Genomic DNA, 23,820 nt, shown 5'->3' on the forward strand with positions numbered 1-23,820 from the left:
TAATTAACCCTCCAGTCTCATTTCTCACCACCCTGCCCTACTCTGCCCCTCAGCCATCCTGAATTGCTAAAACCTCCCCCCAGTGAACCATCCTCCGCCCGATTTCCAAGTCTTTGTTCATCTGATGTTCCTCGACCTCCAGTGCTCATCTCCACTTGCCTTCTTTATCCTCCCTAACCTTCACCTGGCCAACTTCTGGTCCCACTTTCAGGCCTCTGTTTAAATGTCATCTCCACTGAGAAGCCTTGCCTGTCTCCTCAATTCTGGGATGACAGCTCCTCTAACGGGCTCCCACAGCAAACATACTGTTTTATCCCCAATGCACTTATCATAGTAGATGGCAATTACTTGTCCTCTTGTCTGTCCCACTTACCAGGCCCTTGAGGGTCAGGACCACATTTGTCTAGTTCATGGCTAAATCCCTAGCACTAGGCAGAGTACCTGGCTTGTAGTTGGAGTGTGTGTCTGTGTGAAAGAGAGAGAGAGAGAGAAATCCAGTGAAGGGGTAGATGCCAAGAGAATCCTAGGGAGTGAGAAACAAATAATTACAGGTCTTGGCCAACTCTCAGAGGTTGTAGCATTAATAGGACGTGGAGGACAGGATCAACTCAAGAGGTTCCCAGGATTTGAGCCTATACAACTGGAAGCAGGTGGAGCTATTTCACCAAGCAGTGACCATAGAAGGGAAAGTTAAGTTCAGGGAAGAGTTGAACTCAGGGGCATGGGACCTGGAGGGGGGGGGCATCAAGCAGACATATACAATAGGCAGATGGGTAGATTTTTCTGTAGCTCCAAACAGAAGTCAAGATGAGAGACTCCCATTTGAGAGATTATCTACAGGAGTCAATATGGAATCTGTAAAACTTCCAGGAGGGTAGAGAGAGAAGAGATTGATGGCAGAAAACTTGGGGATGTTTGCAAAGTGCTGGGAGATGAGGAAGAGGGCAGAGAATGGCATTTGCAGAGGTAGGAGGAAAACCAAGAGAGTTCGTGGTCATTGGAGCCAAATGGAATGGGCCCAGAGAATGTGCCCATCCACATCACTGAGTGCTGCAAGGAGGTAGAGGAGAATAAGGGTGTTCTATTTTGAAAATAGGAAGTCTCTGATTAGAATGGAAGTCAGATCAACAGTATTTAAGGGATGGGAAATAAGACAGAAAGCAAATTTGATTTGGGGAGACGCTTGGGTGGCTCAGTCAGTTAAGCATACCACTCTTGATTTCAGCTCAGGTCATGATCTCAGGGTCGGTCGTGGGATTGAACCCTGCGCTGGGCTCTGTGCTCAGTGGGGAGTCTGCTCAAGACTCTCTTTCTCCTCCTCTCCCTCTGCCCCTCCCCCCCATGCAAACTCACTCACTCTCTCTTGCTCATAAACAAATAAATCTTAAAGAAAACAAACAAACAAATCATGGGTCCCCTCGGTGGCTCCGTCATTAAGCATCTGCCTCTGGCTTAGGTCATGATTCCAGGGTCCTGGGATTGAGCCCCACTCCGGCTCCCAGCTCAGGGAGAAGATTGCTTCTTCCTGAAGTACGTGAAAGTGGGCTCTCCGCCTTGCCCTGAGCCACATGGCCAGGCTCCTACATTCTTGTTGCTGTCCTATCATTCCATGGCTCAGGGGTTGCCACGTTTCCTGTTCTTTTCTTTTTATTCCACAAATGTCAACTTTGTTGTTTAATTACAGCGGCCAGAGGATGTTTCTGGTTGTTACTGGAATCGCTAATCTGAGTCTCCTTTCTGGGGTGTCCAAAACCTCAAAAGGGCAGCAGGTCCTTAGACAAGGTGCTACAGGCGGGGAGGACTTCCAGAAGCTACTGCTGCCCAAGAATTGGCAGAGTTGAGACCGTGCCAGCATCCAGGGTCAAAATGTAGGGAAGGGCATCCAGGTGCCCTAATATCAGGGGCCCAGAGCTGAGGCCAAAGGGTGACAGGCCTTGAAGAGTACCTAGGAGTCAGGTGTAGATTAGGACTGAGTATTACCCAGAGCTCCTGGTCTCAAGCAACCCACCGGAGTTTAATTGAGTAAAAGGGGGAATTCACTTAAAGGTACAGAAACAGGAGTGAAATAAGGCCTGAGTACATAGTAGGAACCAAAACCCTGAACTCCATCAAGGCCTTCTCTTCTCCTCCTCCTCCTTCTCTCCCCCTTCCCCAGTTTTCTCTGGCCCACCAGGGCAGCTCCCCAAGTGTACATACTCTAGATCCATCCACAGAACTGAAACTAAACCACTCTCTCCTTCCCAGTTCCAAAGTCTCAAGGAAGTTGATCTGAGTGACTCATCTTGAGTCAGCCTGGCCCAAACAACTGTAGCCGGAGGGACAGCAGCATCTTTGTACACATGTGTACAATGAGCAGAAGGGACAGTTCCCTGAAAAGCCAGAGCTTGTTTAGACAACCTTCTCGGTGTTCAGCTCTGGAAGCCAAGAGTTGGGCCAAGGTGATAAGAACAATCCTAACAGACTCAGAATCAAATGAATGCAGGCTGGTTCTTGGGTGACAACCTAGAGCAGGTGGCATGAGGTCTGGTCTTTCCACAGAGCCCCATCTCAAAAGGTAGTGTGGAAACAAGGCCTTCTGAGCGCGCATATGTTTCGGAGATGTTGCATGCCGTGTCCTTCTCTTTAAGATTCGTATATGTATTAGCGTATTCACAAATCTGAGAAGTCCTATGAGAAAAGACCTGTTTTGCTTTAAATCATAACAGTATGTGTGTGTACGGAGCCCTCCTTTTACTGGAATAGCTATAAATCATCCACCTTTCAGAGTACATACTTTGGAAACAGGCCTACAACATCAGCTGTCATCTGCTAGTTATTTTTACAGGGGCTGGGACAGTCCATGAGTGAGCAGCCTTGATTTAAAGAGAGTTTTCCCAAGCCTCGTTTATTTGCCTATGACCTTCCTGGAGTTTGTCTTATATGTTCCCTCTGCGATATTATTTGATATTTTTATTTAAATCAATCAACTAACTTTAACTTTTTTTATTTTTAAAAAGATTTTATTTATTTTTTTATTTGAGAGAGAGAGCAAGTGTGAGAGAGAGAGCACACAAATGGGGTGAGAGGCAGAAGGAGAAGCAGACTTTCCACTGAGCAGGGAGCCTGATGTAGGGCTTGATGTGGGGCTTGATCTCCAGGCTCCGGGATCATGACCCAAGCTGAAGGCAGATGCTTAGCTAATTGAACCACCCAGGCATCCCTCAACAAACCAATTTTTTAAAAAGATTTTATTTATTTATTTGCCAGAGAGAGAGCAAGCGCGCGAGCACACATGCAAAGCAGGGAGAGCAGTAGGCAGAGGCAGAGGGAGAAGCAGGCTCCCTGCTAAGCAAGGAGCCCGATTCAGGACTCGATCCCAGGACCCTGGGACCATGACCTGAGCTGAAGGCAGATGCTTAACCAACTGAGCCACCCAAGTGTCCCAATCAACCAACTTTTTAAAAGCCTCATTCTAAACAGTTATATCCTTAAAATCATGGATCTGATGTGGTGGCTAAATATTTTTATCTCATACACATGGAAATATACATTTAACAATTAAAGTAAAAGTATTTGTCTATGCACTATCTATAATTTTCTCAAGGGCTAGGGGACACTGGTATGAGGTGTTAAGAATCAGAGTGGCCATGTGAGCTTGGGTAAGCAAATCAACCTCTGTGTACTGCCAGGCATGCATGCTGGCAGAGAAATTCAACCTATGATAAGATGTCTATACACCTCCAGGTTTGGGCATGGGACCACACTTGCTATGCCATTTTGGAGTCTGTGATCTGTTTCTATGCCTACCCAGATCTTCCTTGGAGGGACCTGGAAATTAAATGCAGATTCTCGCTGGGCTTTGGGGACTGGAAGTAAAGCAGTCCTAGGAGGCCCTGTTATTCCCTAAGGCAGTCCTTGAATTCTCTTGGCCTAGCTGCAACAAACAGATAGAATCAAAATGCCTCACCTGTCGGCCTAGGATTGATCCTGAGGTGGGAAGTCTACCTAAAGACACCATTAGCAAGGTGAAACTGGTTCTGGCAGATTGCTTGAGAGAAAGAACAAAGCTTTGGAGTCAGGGAAACCCGAGTTTAAATCCAAAATTCAGTACCTACTAGCTGTGTGTTCTCGAGAAACTTTTTTTTTTTTGATAGTCGAATAAAATTCCACCATTATCATCATTGTCCAGAGAAGGAAACTGGGGCTCAGAGAAGTTAATCAACCTGCCTGAGGTTATACAATTAATAAACAGCAGAGCAGAATTCACAACTAGATTGACTTGACTTCCGTGTGTGTGCTCCTGACCACTGTATTACTCTGCTTTCATTCATTAGTGATAGCATGTCTCCTCTGTAGAATCTGTTGCTGGGTGCTGGAGATGAAGCATCAACCAAGAGTAACCTTGGTTCAGTAGGGGAGATAGACATAAAATCACTCATTACCCCCTTGAGTAACTTAATAACAATTGTGATAAGTATTACAAAGAAAAAGACACTCTAGGTGGGGCACTTGATCTGGGTGAGGAAAGACGGAGTCAGAGAATGTGGGAGGGGGGATCACTTTGAGAAAGTGATATTAAAGTTGAATTTTGAAGCATTCACAAGAATTAACCCCAAAGTGCTCACCACTAGATGCGATAAGAGACGATTTCAATGGTCCATGGATGGACACTTTTCGTATTTATCTATGAACAATTTCATAGCCATTATTATTTCATAGATATTATTATTTAGGAGGAAGCTAAGTAAAGAGGGGGATCAATTAAAATATTAAGTATAATAGTGGAAGTAGTTAATAGATTTGGCAAAATTCACAAAGGCCACACTTGAATGAAACAGGTTATAGAGTAGGCCCCTGGTGGCTACTTTAAGAATTCTGAACTTTATACCAGCGTGATGGGAAGTATTGTGGGAAGGGGATAAGTTAGATCCGCAAGTTGAAAAGTTGACTAAGGGGGAAAAAAAAAGAAAAAGAAAAGTTCACTTTTGCTACTGTTGGCTAGCAGCTTGTGAGAAGGCCACAGCCGAAGCAGGGACCCTTGTTAGGAGTATATATTATGATAATCCAAGCAGGAGATAATGCAGATTTTGACTGATGTGTGGGCAGAAGAGGTAGATGGGTTTAAGAGATGCAATCAGCTGGACTAATGAGAAAGGAAGGAGGAAGATGTCCAGGGTGGAGCTTTTCTAGCTGGGTGGAGGAAGATGGGGAATTCGGCCCTGGAGAAGCTTGTGAGGTATCCACTTATAGATGTCAGACAGGAGGTTGTAGGTCACTTATCTCTGACATAGTGTAATAAAATAGCCCCACAGAGCTACCCTGTAGATTCAGAGCAGAGAACACAGTAAGAGCTCTATAAAGGGCAATTCTTTGTCGTACTCATCTCACTTCTGCCCCATAGCGTGCCAAGAATACAGCCATGGACCGTGCCAGGTTCTGTTTACCCTGAGGTCCCATTGCATTTGGCCTTTTTGTATCAACCCCCTTTTCAGCACAGTTCCTGGCTCACAGTAGATGCTCGATGTTTGTGGAATGAACGAATGAAGTCAGCACTCCCGTGACCCAGGACTACATGTACCCGGCTGAAAACTGGAGCTAAACCAGACCTTTGGTTGGTTAAAAAATTAAAGTTAATTTTAAGAGGTGGAGAGAAACCATCCAGAATGTTGGAAGGCCTGGACAAAGACTAGGAGGGAGCTCCTGCCTCCAGGTGGCCTAAGGGTCCGTTTAGCGAGCGAAAAGGAGATGGTGAAAGGTCTGGGGTTCCTGCGGCCAAGGTATTTTCAGCTGCAAAGAGATGCAAAAGCCGGACAGCAGTTCAGCCCAGGGCTGCCGCAGTCCCGCCGCGGCCTTTAAAGGCCCACCACGTGGCCGCGCTGCCGGCCGGGGTCCGGGGGCGGTGTCCCGGCTGCGCCTGCGCACTGCCTGGCAGAGGAGTACGAGTTCCGAGAAAAGGCGCCGGGAGAGGAAGGCAAGGTTGCTCTGGGTGGGCGGACGTGGGAGGAGTCGGCTCCTTATGCAAATCACAGCGGCTAGCAAGGACTGGGGGGCGGGGCTTGCGATGCAAAGTCGGTCCCCCTTTGGAAGCGCGAGGTGGGCGGGCCCCGCAACCCTCGGCCTCTTTCCGCGAGTCCCTGACGTCGCCGACGTCTCGTTTAAAAGCGGCCGCGCAGGCGCAGTGAGCCGAAATGCGAACTTAGGCTGTTACACAACTGCTGGGGTCCGCTCTCGCCGCCCGCCCGGCAGTCAGTCAGCCTCGCCGCCGCTGTCGCCGTCGCAGCCGTTCCGGGAGTCTCAGGCCCGCAGCCGCCGCCGCCTACCCGCGCCTCCGGAAGCTTCCGGGAGCCCCCGTCCGCCCGCACAGGCCGGTCCCGACCGTCTGCGCCTCCTCGGGGCCCCTCGCCGCCTGCCGCGCTCGCAGCTCCGGCCGACATGAGTGGGGACCATCTCCACAACGATTCCCAGGTACGGCTCGGCCGAGTCCTCCCGGCGCCCCAGCCCCGCCCCGGCCCTCCGCGACCCCCGGCGCAGGCCCCAGCCCCGGCCCGGCCGCTTTGACAGGCCGGAGCCCCCGGCCAGAGGCGGCCGGCCGGCGGAGCTGAGCGCCCTAGGCCTCGGGCGTAAGCCGCGAAGTTACACACTGGGTGGATGTTGCCCCTTACGGCCGTTCCCGGGGTCCCCTTATCCCCGGGGCTCAGGGTGGGCTAGGCCCCCGGCCCCGCGCGCTCGCCTCCCGCGGGGTGAAAGGAGCCTGTTTGTTCATATTCCCTCGTTTTCTCTCTCCAGATTGAAGCGGATTTCCGATTGAATGGTGAGTGTGCCCCCCGCCCCGACCCCGGGTCCCCCAGCTGCCGGCCGCCTACCCCGCGCCCGGCCGGAGCCGGGCAGAGGACAGACATGGCGTCCCAGAGACTAAGTCCCGGCTCCTCGCTCACCGGCCCCATTGTTCCCATCGGGCCGCCTCTGGACCCCCTTTCCGGGCGCCCCAGCCCCCCCAGATCGCGGCCATCCCAAGAGGGGGCAACGGAGACCCGGCGTCGCCCGCCGCCGGGCTTCGGGCAGCCTTTCCCGGCCCGGATTCCTCCCGGGAAAGTCGCCTTGTCGACAGTCGGGACTTAGTCTCTGCGCCATTTTCTTTTTCTCTCTCCTCTCCTTTCTGTGCCTGTGTCTCTTTCTCTCCCTCCCTCGGCTCCTTCCTTGAGCTGCCCAGAAAGAGCTTTCTGCAGAGCAAAGCCGTATAAATCACAGACCTCACCAGAGAGGGAAGGGTGGGAGACGGGATTGTTACTATTTTTTCCAAGGAGAACTTTATTTGGGGGGTTATTCTCTTTCTGCTTCTTGTTTGTTTCCTTTTCTGTTTTCCAGAATGAAAGATACCTCTCGGCAACTGTTGATTTGTGGGGGGTTGAGGGGGTGGGGAGGGGGGGTGTAAGATGTTTATGGTGGGAATTACGGCTCTAAAACTAAAGCCACCCTTTGTGGAGTTTATCATATTTTGAGGTTGTTTTTCCCAAGTTGTGTTCTTTGCAAAGGTAGTAGTAGTACCTCCCTTCAGAAAGTTTGCAAGTTCTCTGTGGGCCCTCCAACGTGAATGTTTGACGCGGGCATATAGATTAAAAAAAAAAAAAAATTTAAAAGTATTCCTGACTAGAACTTTTCATGGTGGCTGAGGTTCCTAATGCACTGTTTTGTTTTTGTTTTTTTGTTTTGTTTTTTTTTTTTTAACCGCAGCTTAGTGTACTTGTCAGGAGGAAAGGTTGTTGAGCCTCTCATCTGGACCTGGTGTGTTGGCCTTTCTTTTGGGCTGTGGGGAAGAAAAAAAAAAAGATTTTATTTATTGAAACAGTAGCCAGCACCCACCCCTGTTTCCTGTTCTTTTTTAGAAGCCGCTGTTTTTCAGGAATCAAGAGCTAGCTTGCCTTTCCCAGATCTTTACGTTTTTGACCCCTTTTCGGCCAAATTAAGGCATTTATTCTTTGAGTATTTCCACTTCAGTTATTCAGTGAAGATTCCCCCAATAAAAAGCCCACCCTGTGGGCTTTTCAAGAGTCTTTTTGAAGGAGAAGGTATCCTCTGTAGTGTGCTGGGAATTCCCACTGATTCTGATGGTACATAATCCTGCTCAATTGAATTCGGGTTCCGGGAACCTCTCCAATGGGAGAAGCTGATGAGTAGGTTTTCTGATGTTGTAATCAGCAGTCTATCCTGTTAGCCTGCTCTACTGAGAGCAGCCCTGTGTTCAGATTTGTAGTGGGGCATCTAACAAGAGATGTGACTCTGCTAGGAAGAATTGTTAAAGCATAACATTTCTTGAGCACCTAATATGTGCCAAACTGTGTGTAGTGCTAGAGCTGAACCTTTGGTCACAGTGCTTCTCACCCTCAATCTAGTGTATTGGGAGAGACATAAATTAGTTAATTATAAGGTAGGTGCTGAGGTGTATGTATACCCAAAATGCTTTGAGAAACTAGGGGACTTAATTTTGTCTGCGGGTGGGGAAATTTCTCAGAGGAGGTGACTTCTGAGGTGAGTGTTGTGCAAGACTAGGTGCTGAGTGTCAGGAGTTGGAGTATTTCTTAACTATGTTTAGCTAACCTGTCAGGATTTTAAAAGGGTGATGAGTCCCCTGCAGTTGAGAAAACTGCAGAAAGTAATAGATGTTTCTTTGGGACGTGGGAGCAAAGAAAGGATGTGGCAGATGAGGATGCAAAGAGTCTTGCAAGACCTCTCTTGGAGAAAGGTAGGAGCTTAACCCATGAAAAGTGTTCTTTTGACTTTAAGATTCAGCTGAATTCGTCGTGTATTTAGTAAGGAAAAAAAGTTTAGTCCTTTCTCTTCAGAAAGTTAATCTCCATGGTTCTCACTTAAAATATGCAAAGGAATTATTGAATATGTGATGATTGTAGGCTGGGTAAATTATTGATCTTTGATGGCATTTTTACAGAAACCGAAGTAAACTGAGTATATTGACTTTTAGAATGTGATCATTTGTAATTGTAGTAATTGTTAATATTTATTGAATACTCAGTGTCTGCCTGGCACAATCTCCCAGTCTTTCCATGGGTTGCCTAATTTGATTTAATCCTCGAAGGACCCTATGAGTTAAGTACTATTAACTCTATTTTATAGATGAGGAAACTGAGGCTTAGGTATGTTTATTAGCTTGCTCACAGGCAGGTGAGTCTGGCATTCCAAAGCTCCCAAGCTTAGCCAGTATGCCATATATATATATATATATATATATATATATATGTATATATATATGATTGCAGTATGAGGAAATTAAAAGCTGCACATCTCTACTTTCTTACAAAGCTGATAAATATGAGAGGGAAGGATTTGTTATTTGCTTACTTTTTGACTAAAGCTACTCCTTCAAGAGAAAAAGCACTTTTAACTGCCTCTCCACCATCCTGAGTGTCTGACACTGGAATAGTGATCTTTTCAAATGTTGTCGAGAAGGATGTAGTGTTAGTAACTGTGTGCTTGCTCTATTAACTAATACCCTGGTAACCAGTGATTGATCTATGTAACTATGAAAGACAATTTTTAAAAAATAAAAATCAGTGTTTAATGATACTGAGACATGTCATTATTGATCTTTGTATTAAGAAGAGTTTGCTTAAGCATGATCTTAAGTGGACTTAACCAACTTACAGATTAACTGTATAAGTTTATATATACAAACATCCCTAATTCTGCCTGCCCTCATCCTTTAAGATCTAAAAGACTTTTTGCGGTTTGGAGCTCAGTCTTTTTTTTTTTTTGGAGCTCATTCTTTACAGCAATTAAAACTGTTGCTCTTCGTTTGGAATTTAGAAGGTTCTGACCCATACTCAACTGCTAGGAAAAATCTGTAACTTGTGAAGTGCGTTTGTATTTAAAGTATTGATGGTGAGCTTGGAGTTTTAGGAGCAGAAACTGTACATAATCTTTTACCTACCTCTTTCCTTTCTGAGTGTTGGTAGCACTAACCATAGTGGGGCTGAGTCATTATTATAGTACTGTGCAGATTGCCGAGCTGTCTGTGGAGTTGATAATAGTAACGTCATGTTAGGGTTTAGTGATCCTTCTGCTGTTTCAAGGACTTAAAGTTTTTGCCTCTCTACTGTGGATTTGTGGGGTTCCTCCCTCCCAGGGATGAGCAAAGTATAAGATTTAATTAAATTAGTGACTAGTTAGTCTAAGTAATGTTATATGGGATCATAGTTTGACATCCTGTTGTTTTGATTCTGGTTAGCTTAATGGATTCAGATTGTATGGAGGAATTAAATATAAATTGTTTCTGATGGTAACAAATAGTTGTATTTCCGTGCATTAGTTGCAGATTGAGGTGGGAAGATTGATGATGTGGCTATCTGGAAATTCCCATCACATTTATTTATTTATTTATTTGACAGCGAGAGAGAGAGATCACAAATAGGCAGAGAGGCAGGCAGAGAGAGAGGGAAGCAGGCTCCCTGCCAAGCAGAGAGCCCGATGTGGGACTCGATCCCAGGACCCTGAGACCATGACCTGAGCTGAAGGCAGCGGCTTAATCCACTGAGCCACCCAGGTGCCCTCCCATCACATTTTTAAAGTTGCAAACTGATGGTATCTTCAAATGAAATCTGGCACATCTTCCTGCCCAATCCAGAAACACTTAAAACATTGGGCTCTGGTGTTTTCTTTCCTTCTACAACCAAACTCCTTGGGGCACCTTTTCAGAATTAGTGCCTGATGTGGACTTTTTATACTACACTTAGACATGAAACAAAGTTGCTTGTCAACATGTGCTTTTTAGATTACTAGCATATCAGAGCTCTCAAACAAATTTTAGATTCTGATGTTTCTGGTAAAACTAGAATATCCAGGAGTTATTAAAGAAACAGAAATACCTCATAGTTTGAAAGGTGGAAACTAGGTGATATTGATGTCTCCAGCTCATACTTTTCTTTGGTAAGTAGATAAAATGGAAAGTAGAAATCCAGAGTCAGTTCCCAAATCTCATTTTAACCAATAGCAGCAAAAAAAAAAAAAAAAAAAGAATTGTCTGGCTTTTTTCTTTAACAAACATCAGCATAAAAATGAGGAATTGTGAGAGTTTGAAAGAGTGATTCATTAATTTGTTCTGGGTCTTAGTAAATTGGTATCCATTCATACAGTATACAAGAGCCAGGGATTCTTAACATGTCTTAAATCTTATATTCCAAAATTAGGCCATGGGGATTTTTTGATTGTTTCTTTTCAGCGTGAGGGACGGATGCGAAAACAGCCTTTTAAATCTAAATGTTTGAGAAAGGTTTGTGTGTATACTAATCATAGTAACAGTTATTCTCTACTGGTAAGGGTATGGAAAGTGATTCTTTTGTACTTTATGGATAGGTTTCATTTTAGGAGCCTTTGGATTATAATGAAATTGTGTGTATTATTTCATATTAGTTGGGTATGAATGCATATATATGTTATGAGTCTTTAACAAAATTTTGCTGTACTTGCAGTGCAAAATAAAATTAATTTTTTTGAAACCCAAAGTTCTTACCACAGAAGTATGTTTTTGTGAGGGGTTTCATACTTACCATGTGAAACTATGTTGAACTCCAGTAAAGTTCTGGCTTTATTTGGAAAAATGGATTAAAATGTAATTGTTTACTTTTGAATGAGGCAATGGAAATGTTTTAAATGAATATTTGATGTGGGACCCTGAGATTTAAAAAAAGCCCTTTTGAAAGAATGTTAAAATATAGTCAATTCATTGCATATGTATGGGGGAGAGTCATTTGAGTGACTTTTCTGTGTCCTGTGATTTAGATAATCTCCTTAATAATTTTGAACATTAACTTTGCATAATAAGGGCATTTGGGCAAACTGTTGAGAATATCGCTTTTTAAGGTAAAAAGGTTGGGATGGGAGAAGTTCCTAAATGGCCTTTAAGAAGTGAATGAGGTATTGTGTTTAAAAGGAAGTTTTCAGATTGTGTTTGAACTTTGAGTAGTAAGAGTTGGAACAAGTCTTTTCTCTGTATTTCCATGCCTTGTAAATGAATTTTGAGATACAGCCTTCCTTTCTGTGGCTCCAGGCCAGTTACTGATGTAGGAAATCTAACGAGGCAAGGAATAATTAGCATTTCACCAGCCCCTGCCCTTCCCCCCAACAACCTGCCTATCTTCGTGTGTGTTGTATGCTCTGAGTTGATAGCACCAATGCCTGGGTACTGTAGGGGGGGGATAAAGATTGGGGGTAGGGAGAGCTGGTATCTTGGTAGCCTAGGCTTTATTATTAAGTGGGAAAAAGCTTATAAAATATATTAGATATTAATGGTATTTTTGGTAAGGCTATAGGAAATGATAGTTTGCTGAAATTGTTGCAAATGGATATTGTTTAACGATTTTTATTCTGTATGTTCAAGAAAGAGTCTTAAGTATTTTTCATACTGGGAGAGAAGTGATTTTATTGATTATCTCAAGTATATCTTTATAGTTTGTAATACCATCAAGCTAGAACCCTGTTTATCTACCTTTATCTGTCATTTATTTAGTCTCTAAATTTTAGTAGAGAAACTAAGGGAGAAGAACAACTTAAGTTTTAAATTTCTTTTTTGGATGGCATTCATTTTCAATTTGTTGGCTTAAGTTTTTATATCTATTCAGTTATCTCCCTGCTGCCTTTACCTTTGTGTACTGTTATTAAGAGTTTTCCTGAAATTTATAGTAGATATTTTTATTTACATCTCCCTCATGCCCTCTCCATTAGATTTAGGGTAAAGATGTATCTCTACCAGGCTGTTAATTCCCCTCTGAGTCTTTGAAGTTAACTTTGTTTATGTAGACTTAAGGACCCAGAGAACTCCCATTCATTAGCATTCCTGAGATACACATAGATAGGCTCCAACAAAAGGTGTTAAAGCAGTCAGCATTATGGGGGTCTTTAATTCTCTTGGTCTTTCTTGTTGAGAACAAGTTTCATAGATCCCTGGGTATTCTGACATTTTCCTATGTTTTAAGAACAAAAATCTGCCAACTCTTGGACTCAGTAGTCTTTGTATTTTTTCTTAGCACAGTCTAGCAAAGACAGATGCCTGGGATCTTTTCTTGGAGGAGATATCCTTGGCTGTTTGGAGTTTATCCACCCCCCACCCCAGATGTTTTAAGTGAAGGTTAGTCCTACGATGGAGTACACTAGAAATGTACTCTTTTGCCGCTTCTTAAAAGTCCATATTTTAATCTTGTTGCTGTATATGAATGCCCAGATTGATAAAGGTTTATAAGCAGAATACCGGTTGGGCAGAAGACGTAAACTTGCAGGTTTCAGGATCAGTAAATTAGGGGATCTCACTGGCTAAGACCTTACTTTATCCAGCTCTCCTGTAAGGTAGCTTCTTCATTTGTACTCTGTTACCTGATCTCCTGCTACAGAGTAGAAGGGGAAGTGGGAGGAAAGGAACAAATTTTGAGAGCTTAGTAGACATCACATTTTTGTATTCATTAAATCTAAATTTAACGGGAATAGTACAGATTGCATAGGTTTATGGGCGAACCTGAGACCAAGAAAGGAAAACTTTGCCATTTACACCTTCTCAGCTCCCCTTTTTGGTAGCATACTGCCTGGTCTAGATTCCAGAAATCCCAGACTGTAATTGGTAAGCTTCTAGTGAGAGATGTCACAGCCTGCCCTTAATTATGTGCTGGTAGAGATAGTTAAGACCCCTGGCATCTGGGGAGCTAGGTCTTAAAAGAGATGCTTTGGAGTTAAGGCTGTGGAACCAGATTGATATTAAAGGGTAAAAGTGATGAAGAGGGAGGCTGTGGGAAGATAATGATCTTGAGCAGCTGTGGTAAGTAGAAAATTGGAGTAGAAAAATCTAAATAATTCCCTATTCTTAGTATGAAACTTAACCCTGGCTGCTAAAGCTTGTTTTGTCATGTATAGATGGGGATGATATTTCTATGCTTCACAAACTATTGAAATTTAATTAAGTATATAGAGAGCCTCTTTTTTTTTTTTTTTTTTTTAAAAGATTGTATTTATTTGACATCACAAGTAGGCAGAGAGAGAGGAGGAAGCAGGCTCCCCCACGAGCAGAGAGCCCGATGTGGGCTCCATCCCAGGACCCTGTGACCATGACCCGAGCCAAAGGCAGAGGCTTAACCCACTGAGCCACCCAGGTGCCCCTATAGAGAGCCTCTTTGCTCACATTTTTAAAATTTAAACTTCAGTCAGACAGCTTCTATTCTGAACTGGATCTTTATTTTGAATGTTCGGATTCAGGTACTGATGTTGGCTCCTTCCTTCACTAGTATTCCGTAATAACGTTTTAAATCTTCATAGTGTACAGTAGCATATAACTAGAGTTGGTTGAGTCTTTACCTCCATAAACTTCACAAGCATACACTGATCTCTTCTGATTATTAAACAACCACTATAAAAGGAAAGGTGGTGTTATCTGTATCTAGGTTTAGGCTAAGTAGGAGCCAAACGTGTACCTGGTTCCTACTTTTCTAAGAATAAGACAAGATTGTCATTGCTGAAAGAGCTTCTTTTTCAGAGGGGATGGACTTAGAAATGAAGAAACTATATTGCTGTGGCTAATTTCTCAGCCTTTTAATAGAACTATGGATTTTCTTTTAAAGAAACCCAGAACTTAAATGTGAATTATATCTCAATTTTTAAAAAGGTACCCAGAACTTTGTCTTTATTAGATGCATTTAGTAAGTGAAATGCCAAGTTCATTATTTGTAATTTTTTATTTAAACGACAGAACTCCGTATGTCTTGTGTCACCATGTTTTTTTAAAGGCCACTATTTTCTTCTCCCCGTAAAACATGTTTATTTTCCCCCCCTAAGACATTTTTTAAAGATTTTATTCATTCATTTATTATTTATTTATTTGACAGAGATCACAAGTAGGAAGAGAGGCAGGCGGGGGGGGGGGGGGGGTAGATGCAGGCTCCCTGTTGAGCAGAGAGCCTGACACAGGGAGGGCTCAGTCGCAGGACCCTGGAATTGTGACCTGAGCTGAAGGCAGAGGCTTACCCACTGAGCCACCCAGTGCCCCCCTCCAAAACATTTTTTTTCTTTTCAAAGATTTTATTTATTTATTTGACAGAGAGAGATCACAAGTAGGCAGAGAGGCAGGCAGAGAGAGAGGAGAAAGCAGGTCCCCTGCCGAGCAGAGAGCCCAACTCGGGGCTCAATCCCAGGACCCCGGGACCATGGCCCGAGCCGAAGGCAGAGGTCTTAACCCACTGAGCCACCCAGGCACCCCATCCTCCAAAACATTTTTAAACTGTGAAGACTCAAAGCATCTGAGAGTTACCTTAATTTTTCATTTATTTATATATTGCTTAAAGGGACCAACTCAACTTCCTGTGAAATAGTAATTCTTGGCAACAAGAATGCCTTAAGTAATAAAGCTTAGGAATAAGCATTTAAATGGGAAACTCCATGTTAGTAGTTATGCATGAGTATAAGGCATTTGGGAGATTTTGTGAAAAAATTTGGTAAGCAGAAATTTCAGTAATGGCTCATAAGTCTAGCTAATGGTGAGTGCTACTTAAAAGAAAAATAAGCCAAAATCATTTGTGGGATATGTTTACTAATGTCCATTAGATTAAGCGGGTGGATCTTAGTAGATACACCATTGATCAAAAGGATTATCATAGCAGCATCACAACAGGAGCAAACTTCTAACACAGTATTCACTTAAAGGTGGGCTAGTGAAAATAATTTCATAGGAGAGAAATTACAAAATTGGGTCTAATTTTAAAGAGTCTCCAAAGGTAAAGTTTTCAAAAGATAAACATCTCAGGAATATCTGGTTTGTAAAGTATACGGAGAAAAATATCTTGCAGGAAAGTGATTATTTAATACTGCATGGCTATATTGCCCTCATTGTATGAGAATGTCCAGAATTGAATTTAAAGTCTTCAGAACTTAGGCCTCTTTCTCATCTTTTTTTCTCTGATTCAGAATGTGAATGGTCGCATGCGTGTGCGTTTTTGTGTTGGTGTGTGTGTGTGTGTCCCTGTCCGTGTGTGTGTCCCAGCCAAACCAACCGTGATAGAGTGGAAGGGACAGATACTGAGTCAAGGGGATTTGAATTTGAGTTCTTGTGCTTCTGCTCAGTAGTGAGAAGTTAATCTCCAAGCCTTAGTTCTTTACCTGTAAACTAGGTCTAATACTTAACTCACAAGATTGAGGATTAAAGAGCATGTGAGGATCACTGTCGGAAAGGTGGAGCTTAGTACAGAATTTTGAGTTCCTTACCAGTCCTTAAAAAAAAAAACAAAACCAAAAACCTTATTCAGAGATTGCTTTTTTAGGGTTTTTTTTTTTTTTAATTTATTCATTTGACAGCACATGAAGGGGGAGCAGAGGGAGAGGGAGAAACAGGCTCCCTGCTCAGCAAGGACACAGGCTCGATCCCAGGACCCTGGGATTTTACCTGAGCTGAAGGCAGATGCTTAACTGACTGAGCCATCCAGGTGCCCTGCTTTTTTAGTCTTGTACAAAGGGAACAACTTTAATTTTTGAATTTATGTATTGTGAGATTTTACCCAAGGGAGAGGGTCACTAGGGAGCTTTGAATATGATAACTATTGCTGTGGATCCAGACAGGGGAGGCTCAAGATGGGTAAGACTTTGTGACTGTGTACAAACCACTCTGTTTCTCACAGTTAAATTACAGTTTAAGAGTCTTTGGCAGCCAGTAACTTTTCCCCGTTTGTGCTTGGGATGGTGTAATATTTATAGATCTACTCAGGAAAGTAAAAAATTTCATGTTTAATTGCAAATGGAAAATTTAAGCTGCCATATTTATTCATTCAAACATTGAGAAAGTAAATACCACTAACGACTAGATATAGATCAACAAGACAAGTCCATATGGTTCCCAGAACGAACATTTTGAAGTTAGTACTTGTAGGTCTATAACTCACTTCCTCTGTTGATATTACATATTTTTCATTGGGCATCAGTATAGAGGCTCCTGACATACCAGATTGAATAGAGATGGAAGGTTCTTTCTGGCAGTTAATACTTTACATCAGTGAAAGAGTGATGTCTCCATTCATTGCCAGTCTAAAACGTTTTTGGCTTGTTCCCCCTCCCCCCCTTGCAAAAATTGGAAGCCTAGGACCTTATTTTAATTCCAAAGATGTCCATTTCACCTGGAATAGAATTTTAAAGTACTGTGTATTTCCCATATCTTTCTGAATCAGCAGTATTACATAAGATTTAGAAAAGTAGTTTTCAGGTTTTCCTGAATAGGTAGATTTGTCAGTGACTAGAAATGTTCACATTCTGTTTGAGAAATCATGTGACAATAGCTAATTCAGGTATTTGCTTGAAATGGTTTAAATCCTTGAACTGAATTGCCTGAAATAGAGTATAAAATCACTATCTTCATAAATTTGAAGAACTAAAATCTTAGAGATTAGACTCAGTACTTAAAGTCCTGGGAAACTAATTTTGTGGAGCAGTTTAAATATATTAGTATTGTTACTGCTTCCAGTCCATGAAAGTGTCTTGATATGAAAGCTGTTAAACTCCTCAGAGAAAGGTTCAGAGTATGTAGTGGGATTACTTACAATGATTTGAATATGGAAAAGTGATCGAGACTAATGTTAGACTGAACATGCCTTACTATAATCAGTGCGTTTTCACAAGAATGAATGCAGTGTCACTAGTTCTTGCTGTTTAACATCAGAAATAAGGAAACAAGAATCTCTCAGGGAATTGATCATACCTCAGGATCTATTTCATAATTTTTCATGGTTCCAGTTAACCAGGAAAGAAAACAAAAGCAGGGACGAAGAACATGTGTTGTCTAGTCTTTGTAACTGCTGGCTTGTTACACGACTTCCAGGCAGAAAGCTCTCTAAGGCCAGATGCCCCCACCTCCCCTCCCCCCAGCGCCAGCTCTGAGAGGTCTCTGGGTTAGTGCCCTCTGTGCATGTTCAGCTGGTGGTGCTTTGACCATAATTACTGCTTTTTCCCCCCTTAAAAATCAAATCACCTCCCTTCTCCCTTGAATGCAGTGTGATCTAAAAATAGGAACTTCAGCAGAACTTTATAGTCCTTTACAAATGTTTACACCTTCCTAATCTCAGAATGTCGGGAAAGTTGTCTATTAGCAGAAGTAGTATGCTTGTTTGCTCTGTAGAAAATTGGGATTCTAGTTGGGCAAACAAGAAGCCAAAATTTTTCCTCTTTCCTGAAAATACTATAGAACTTCTTTAGGACTGGAGCTAATCTGTGGAATTTATGTCAGATAGTGTTTGTATTGAGCTCCAGTTTTTAGGGCAATAGTTTAAAGTTATAGTTCAGTATGATTCAGTTGGATCCGTAAGTGACTGAAAACAGTAGAAATGTTGGTATAAGACTACCAGAGTATTGGGATGCCTGGGTGGCTCAGTGGGTTAAGCCTCTGCCTTCAGCTCAGGTCATGATCTCAGGGTCCTGGGATCGAGCCCCGCATTAGGCTCTTCGCTCAGTGGGGAGCCTGCTCCCCCCTCTCTCTCTGCCTGCCTCTCTGCCTACTTGTGATCTCTCTCTCTGTCAAATAAATAAATAAAAATCTTTAAAAAAAAAAAAAAAAGGGTCCTTCTGCAGCAGCTCTATCTTCCAGGAATAAAGTTCAGTGTGTATTCTTCTCCCACAAGTCTGCAGTCCTGTTTTGCTCTGTTCAAGTATTCCTTTTTACTCTGGAATATCTCTTAGTCTTTAGAATTTGGTACAGTTTGCATAAGTATGCCTGGCACTTCTCCATTTTACGATTTATTTAGGAAGGCACTAAGTATTGTAAACTCCTTTAGGATTAGCAACAGCTCAGAGCCTGTTTCCACACTGAAGGCATAGTTATGGATATTCCCCTTCCATTTTCCTGAAATCTGTCTGCAATCATCATTAATCCCAAGTCAGAAGCAACCACTCTTCCTGGCTTTGAGCTTCTCTTGTCCTCTTCTTCCAATTTTTCATTCTGGACTGGAGAAATTTACATGTTTTGCTTATTTACTATGTATGAAGTGTAAAAGAACACTGTCTCATCCTGTATGGATAGTACAGATGCTTTCAACAAATGTTTAAATTATGGGATGGGAACCCCTCTCTCTTCTAGCTCATTAGCTGGTTGAAAATCAAGTGAGAAAAAGTGAGAGCTCTATCCTAAGTTTTCTTTCTTTTTAAGATTTTATTTTTAATTAGTCGTCTACACCCAGTATGGGGCTCCAGCTCACAACCCTGAGATCAAGAGTCACACACTCCACCAACAGCCAGTCAGGAGTCCCTACACTATTGTTTGCAAGCTAATATGCTTAAGAATCACCTGGGAGGGGCACCTGGGTGGCTCAGTGGGTTAAAGCCTCTGCCTTCGACTCAGGTCATGAACCCAGCGTCCTGGGATGGAGCCCCGCGTCGGGCTCTCTGCTCAGTGGAGAGCCTGCTTCCCTTCCTCTATCTCTCTGCCTGCCTCTCTGCCTGCTTGTGATCTCTGTCTGTCAAATAAATAAATAAAGTCTTTAAAAAAAAAAAAAAAGAATCACCTGGGAGCACTTGGTAAAAAGACCTATTCCTAGGACTCTTAAGTTGATTCCTTAGTGGCACAGGCTGAGTTTTTTGTTTTGTTTTGTTTTGTTTTAAAGAGTGAGAGCACTCCGGGATGGGGATGGCCAGAGGGGGACAGAATCTTAAGCAGGTTTCATGCTAGGTGTGGAGGAGCTTGATCTCATATCATGACCCATAGCCAAAGTCAGAAGAGTCAGACCCTCAACTGACTGAGCCACCCAGCTGCCCCAGAAATCTGCATTTTTAAATATTTATTTAACAGTCCTGGCTGATTCTGATTAATACAGCTGACCACAAATTATCTTTGGAGAAAATGAGCCATCTGGACTTCACTATCTTACTTGACAAAGATTCGTGTTTTGCTTTGTTTGGTTAAGGTACTCTGTTGGTTAAGCTATTCAGTTTATGGTTGGTTTTGTTTTTGTTTTTGAAGGACCAGAACAGTGGTTTTCAGTATGTTTATAGAAGCTTAATATTTATCCTCAATATCTTCTACCTTTCAGTGAGCATTTACCTAAATAGTAGAGATAGTTAACTGCTTTTGCAGCTGTTTTACTATGTATCTCATCAGAGTCCTAATCCTTTCTCCTCCTTCATGTTTAACAAGCCATTATTTGATCCTGATGTCATCTTTTAGAATTGGGTGACTAAACAGAGCACAAAGAGCAGCAAGAGGTTGTTTTCGTACTGATATCCCTAGAATGGCTAAGGCAGAGCATTAGCAGGTAAGTGGAGTTATTGGCACAGTTTAGTGGCATGCTGAAGATCTTATCTATGGTGGTCACTACCTGCAGAGATTAAATTAGGGGTCTTTAGATACTGATGGCACTGATTGACATGGGAGGATTTGAATGGAACAGTAGTTTTTATGTGTTTTCCTGATGAGCAGTCTGAGAACTTGTTGGAAATGCAAATTCTTGGGCTCATCCAGACTTACAGGCCCAAACTCTGAGTGGGGTCTTAGTTAGTGATGTTTTAACAAGTGAGCCAGGTGATGTGATGCACACTAATGTTTCAGAACCAGTGGAATAATGTAAGTTTTGAAGTTCACCTTTTCCTGTTGAGCGTCACATTTTTATTTTATTTTTTTAGTTTTAATTTTTTTTTGAGCCTCACATTTTTAGTAGGAAAAAAAGAAAGTGGACAAAAAGTCCACTTGCTTACCATTGAAATAGAGACTTCAGAGCTAGATAAACTTGGTTAGCTGGTGGCCCTAAGCAGGTTATAACTCTGATCCTAGTTTCTCATCTATAAAAGTAGAGGGATAATAGCTATCTCAGAGTCCTATAAAAGAGCACCTAATAGTACCTGGTACTACTATATCCCCAACATCAAATAATTGACAAAAATAAGATAAATTGATCAGAATAAGCTTCTGGTCAATTCTTTCGTCCTGACATACATATGAAACTTAGAACTAGTTTTGTAGTAATTCAACATCTCAAGCAGTTATTGCTTGTTTTGTTTTGTTGTTGTTTTATTTTTTTACAAGGCCCATGGCTAGACCTCAGTTCTTGTTCAATTACGTATTCTTCCTTACAGTTTTGAAGTTGGAGTAATTCATAATTGGAGCATAAAAAGGAGTCTGTTATATGACTAGGACGAGAAAGGCTTCTGAAGAACATATATGTGTTCAGGCTTACTCTTTCTCCAGCTAGTTGCCCCGGAAATGGCCTGTGCATTTCAAGTACCATCAGTAGTGATAACTCTAGGCAAAGAGGGCCCTTTAGTTGAATTGGTAATAGGATGCATGAGACAGTGCATCAACACCCTTGACTCCTGTCTGGCCAAACATGGTATAAACTTGGGGGCATTTTGAGGTCCAGGCTCTGTTGAAAACAAGGGCGACTTAGGTTGAGCTGTGGATGTCTGTGTAGCATAGACAGGAGATTTGTAGTCACTTTCACTGTTTCCCAGGTATTAAGGGCTCACTTAATAGAAGCAAAGGAGGACAAGCCTGCAGGAATGGGCCTGTCCTAATTGAGCTGGCCTGAGAAGGTACATTTTCAGGTTAGACAAGTCCTTTTTTCCTTTTAAGTTCTGCCTCCTGGGAAAGAAGTAGCATTTTCGCTCAGGGATGTCCTTCTGAAAATATGACTCACTGCTGAAGAGTATACGAAATGTAAATGTCCATTTTAAGGGTCTTGTAACAGGTTAATGACTCTGAGAGGCAGGAGTAAAACATTCTACCTTTGTCTTGTATTTAGAGAACAAAGTGAGTTCGTTGAATGGGATTTGTTTGCCATACTTGTTTTTTTCTTTTTTAAGATTTTATTTGAGAGAGAGCGAGAGACAGAGATAGAGAGTGCATGAGCAACTGGGGAGGAGAGAGAGAAGCATCCTCTCTGCTAAGCAGGGAGCCCGATTTGGGGCTTGATCCCAGGACCCTGAGATCATGACTTGAGCAGAAAACAGTTGCTTAACTGACTGAGCCACCCAGGCGCCTGTTTGCCATACTTGGGATGCTTAAAATAATTGCTCTATCTAGGTTTGACTTCTGCCTCAGTGGACTAATACCTTAGTTGAAATGTTCTCTGGGAAGCCCTCATTGAGGCTCTGATTTTCCAGGGACTCTGTGCAAGAGTGGCCTGCTTTTGAGATTGCCATTTTAGCCAGGAAAACTTTTGGCCGGCCTTAAGGAATTACACAGCATAGTGCCTTGCCATGTAGGGAAAAGGTCCTTGACTGGCTTCCAGCAGGGGAGTTGGTGGTGGAGTGGAGCGTCAGGACAAGGGAGTCTTACTCCTTGGTTTGCCAGTTGTGACCAGAATGAATCATATAACATAGTGCCTCATGCCCTCCCTACCAGTGAAAGGAAGATGTTGACCTGGATCCAAGCTTTTCAGTCAGTGCTGTCCTGGTAGAACCTTCTTTCATAATGAAAATGTTCTGTATCTGTGCTGTCCTATGTGGTAGCTACCAGCCAGATGAGAGTATTGAGCCCTTGAAATGTGGCTAGTGTGACCAAAGAACTTAAAATTTTTATTTTACTTAAAGTAGCTACATGTATAATTGGACAGCATACCTCTAGATTAAATTTAGATAAGAGCAGAGAGATTTAGGTTTAGATTTTGCTTGGAATATGTGTGGTTGGGATACTTGGAACTTAAAAAAAAAATCCAAAAGAGGTGTGAATTTGGTGAGTCTGAATAGTAGTCTTCCTTCTGTATAGTCCTGTATATTGTACATTGCCTTATCCTGCTAAGAGGACTTAGAACTGGTAGGCACAGTGGTGTTTTTAAGAGCAGGTGGAAGTTTTGACAGTTTTCCATTTTACTTGACCACTTTAGTATTGCACAGAGGTGAGCATGTAAGGTCCTTGGGCTTGAATAAATTCTCATTTCATCTCAGCAGCTCTGTGAGATAAATCATGTCTGTTCTGTAGTTGACAAAACAGATTAGCTTATATTTATGTACACCTTTATGGACTTTTATCCTTTAAGATGATTGGAATTTGTCTTCATTTGAAATTGCAAATTTTTAGCATGTTGCCATAACAAGATATTAATTTGTATTTGTTAAATAGTAGTCAATAATAAGTGAATATCTGACCATAAGTGGTAGAAAATCTGAAATTGTATAGGAAGCGGCACCTGGCTGGGGCAGTCAGTAAAGAATGTGACTCTTGATATACTGGGGTTGTAAGTTTGAACTCCACATTGGGGGTAGAGTTTACTTTAAAAAAAATTGTGAGGTGCCTGGGTGGCTCAGTGGGTTAGGCCTCTGCCTTCAGCTCAGGTCATGACCTCAGGGTCATGGGATTGAGCCCCACCTCAGGCTCTCCGCTCAGCGGGAAGCCTGCTTCCCCCTATCTCTCTGCCTGCCTCTCTGCCTACTTGTGATCTCTCTCTCTGTCAAATAAATAAATTAAATCTTTAAAAAAAAAAGTTGTATAGGTAGACAAATAACACCCGAGAGGTTAACTCATCTCAAAGTGTTGCTTACAGTAAAAGCAGATCAGAACTCATTTTCTACAACTTACGTGAGGTCCTCCTCTCATTTGCATATTTGCATGCTCATAGTGAATGTCGACTGCATCTCACTTATAAGTACTGTGGTCCACAGTTAGCTAGACAGTATTCGTCTAATGGCCTAAAATGGGACTGTAGCCTTGGCTACTGTGAGGACCACTGACATAGTGGACATGTGAAGTCTCAGAGAACAACTTGGGTGAATTGTTTAAAGGCCAGGAACAAATTCGTTTTTCTCCAGCTTTAGCTACAAATTGTGGTCATTTATTTTAGAGGTGGTAAGAGGCAGTGGACTAGGGATAAAATAAGGGGCGCCTGGGTGGCTCAG

General features: G+C 42.6%; 1 protein-coding gene across 1 annotated transcript in view; it reads left to right on the forward strand.

Annotated features, from left to right (window-relative positions):
- Positions 1-23,820, forward strand: part of TOP1 (DNA topoisomerase I) — a 114,840-nt gene that overhangs the window by 11,498 nt on the left and 79,522 nt on the right. Inside the window, exons 2-3 of the mRNA XM_045980696.1 lie at positions 6,142-6,444; positions 6,766-6,790. Coding sequence (XP_045836652.1) covers positions 6,142-6,444; positions 6,766-6,790 — 328 coding nt within the window. The remainder of the gene's footprint in view (positions 1-6,141; positions 6,445-6,765; positions 6,791-23,820) is intronic.

Source organism: Meles meles, chromosome 16 (assembly GCF_922984935.1).
Source record: "Meles meles chromosome 16, mMelMel3.1 paternal haplotype, whole genome shotgun sequence".
Taxonomy (NCBI): domain Eukaryota; kingdom Metazoa; phylum Chordata; class Mammalia; order Carnivora; family Mustelidae; genus Meles; species Meles meles.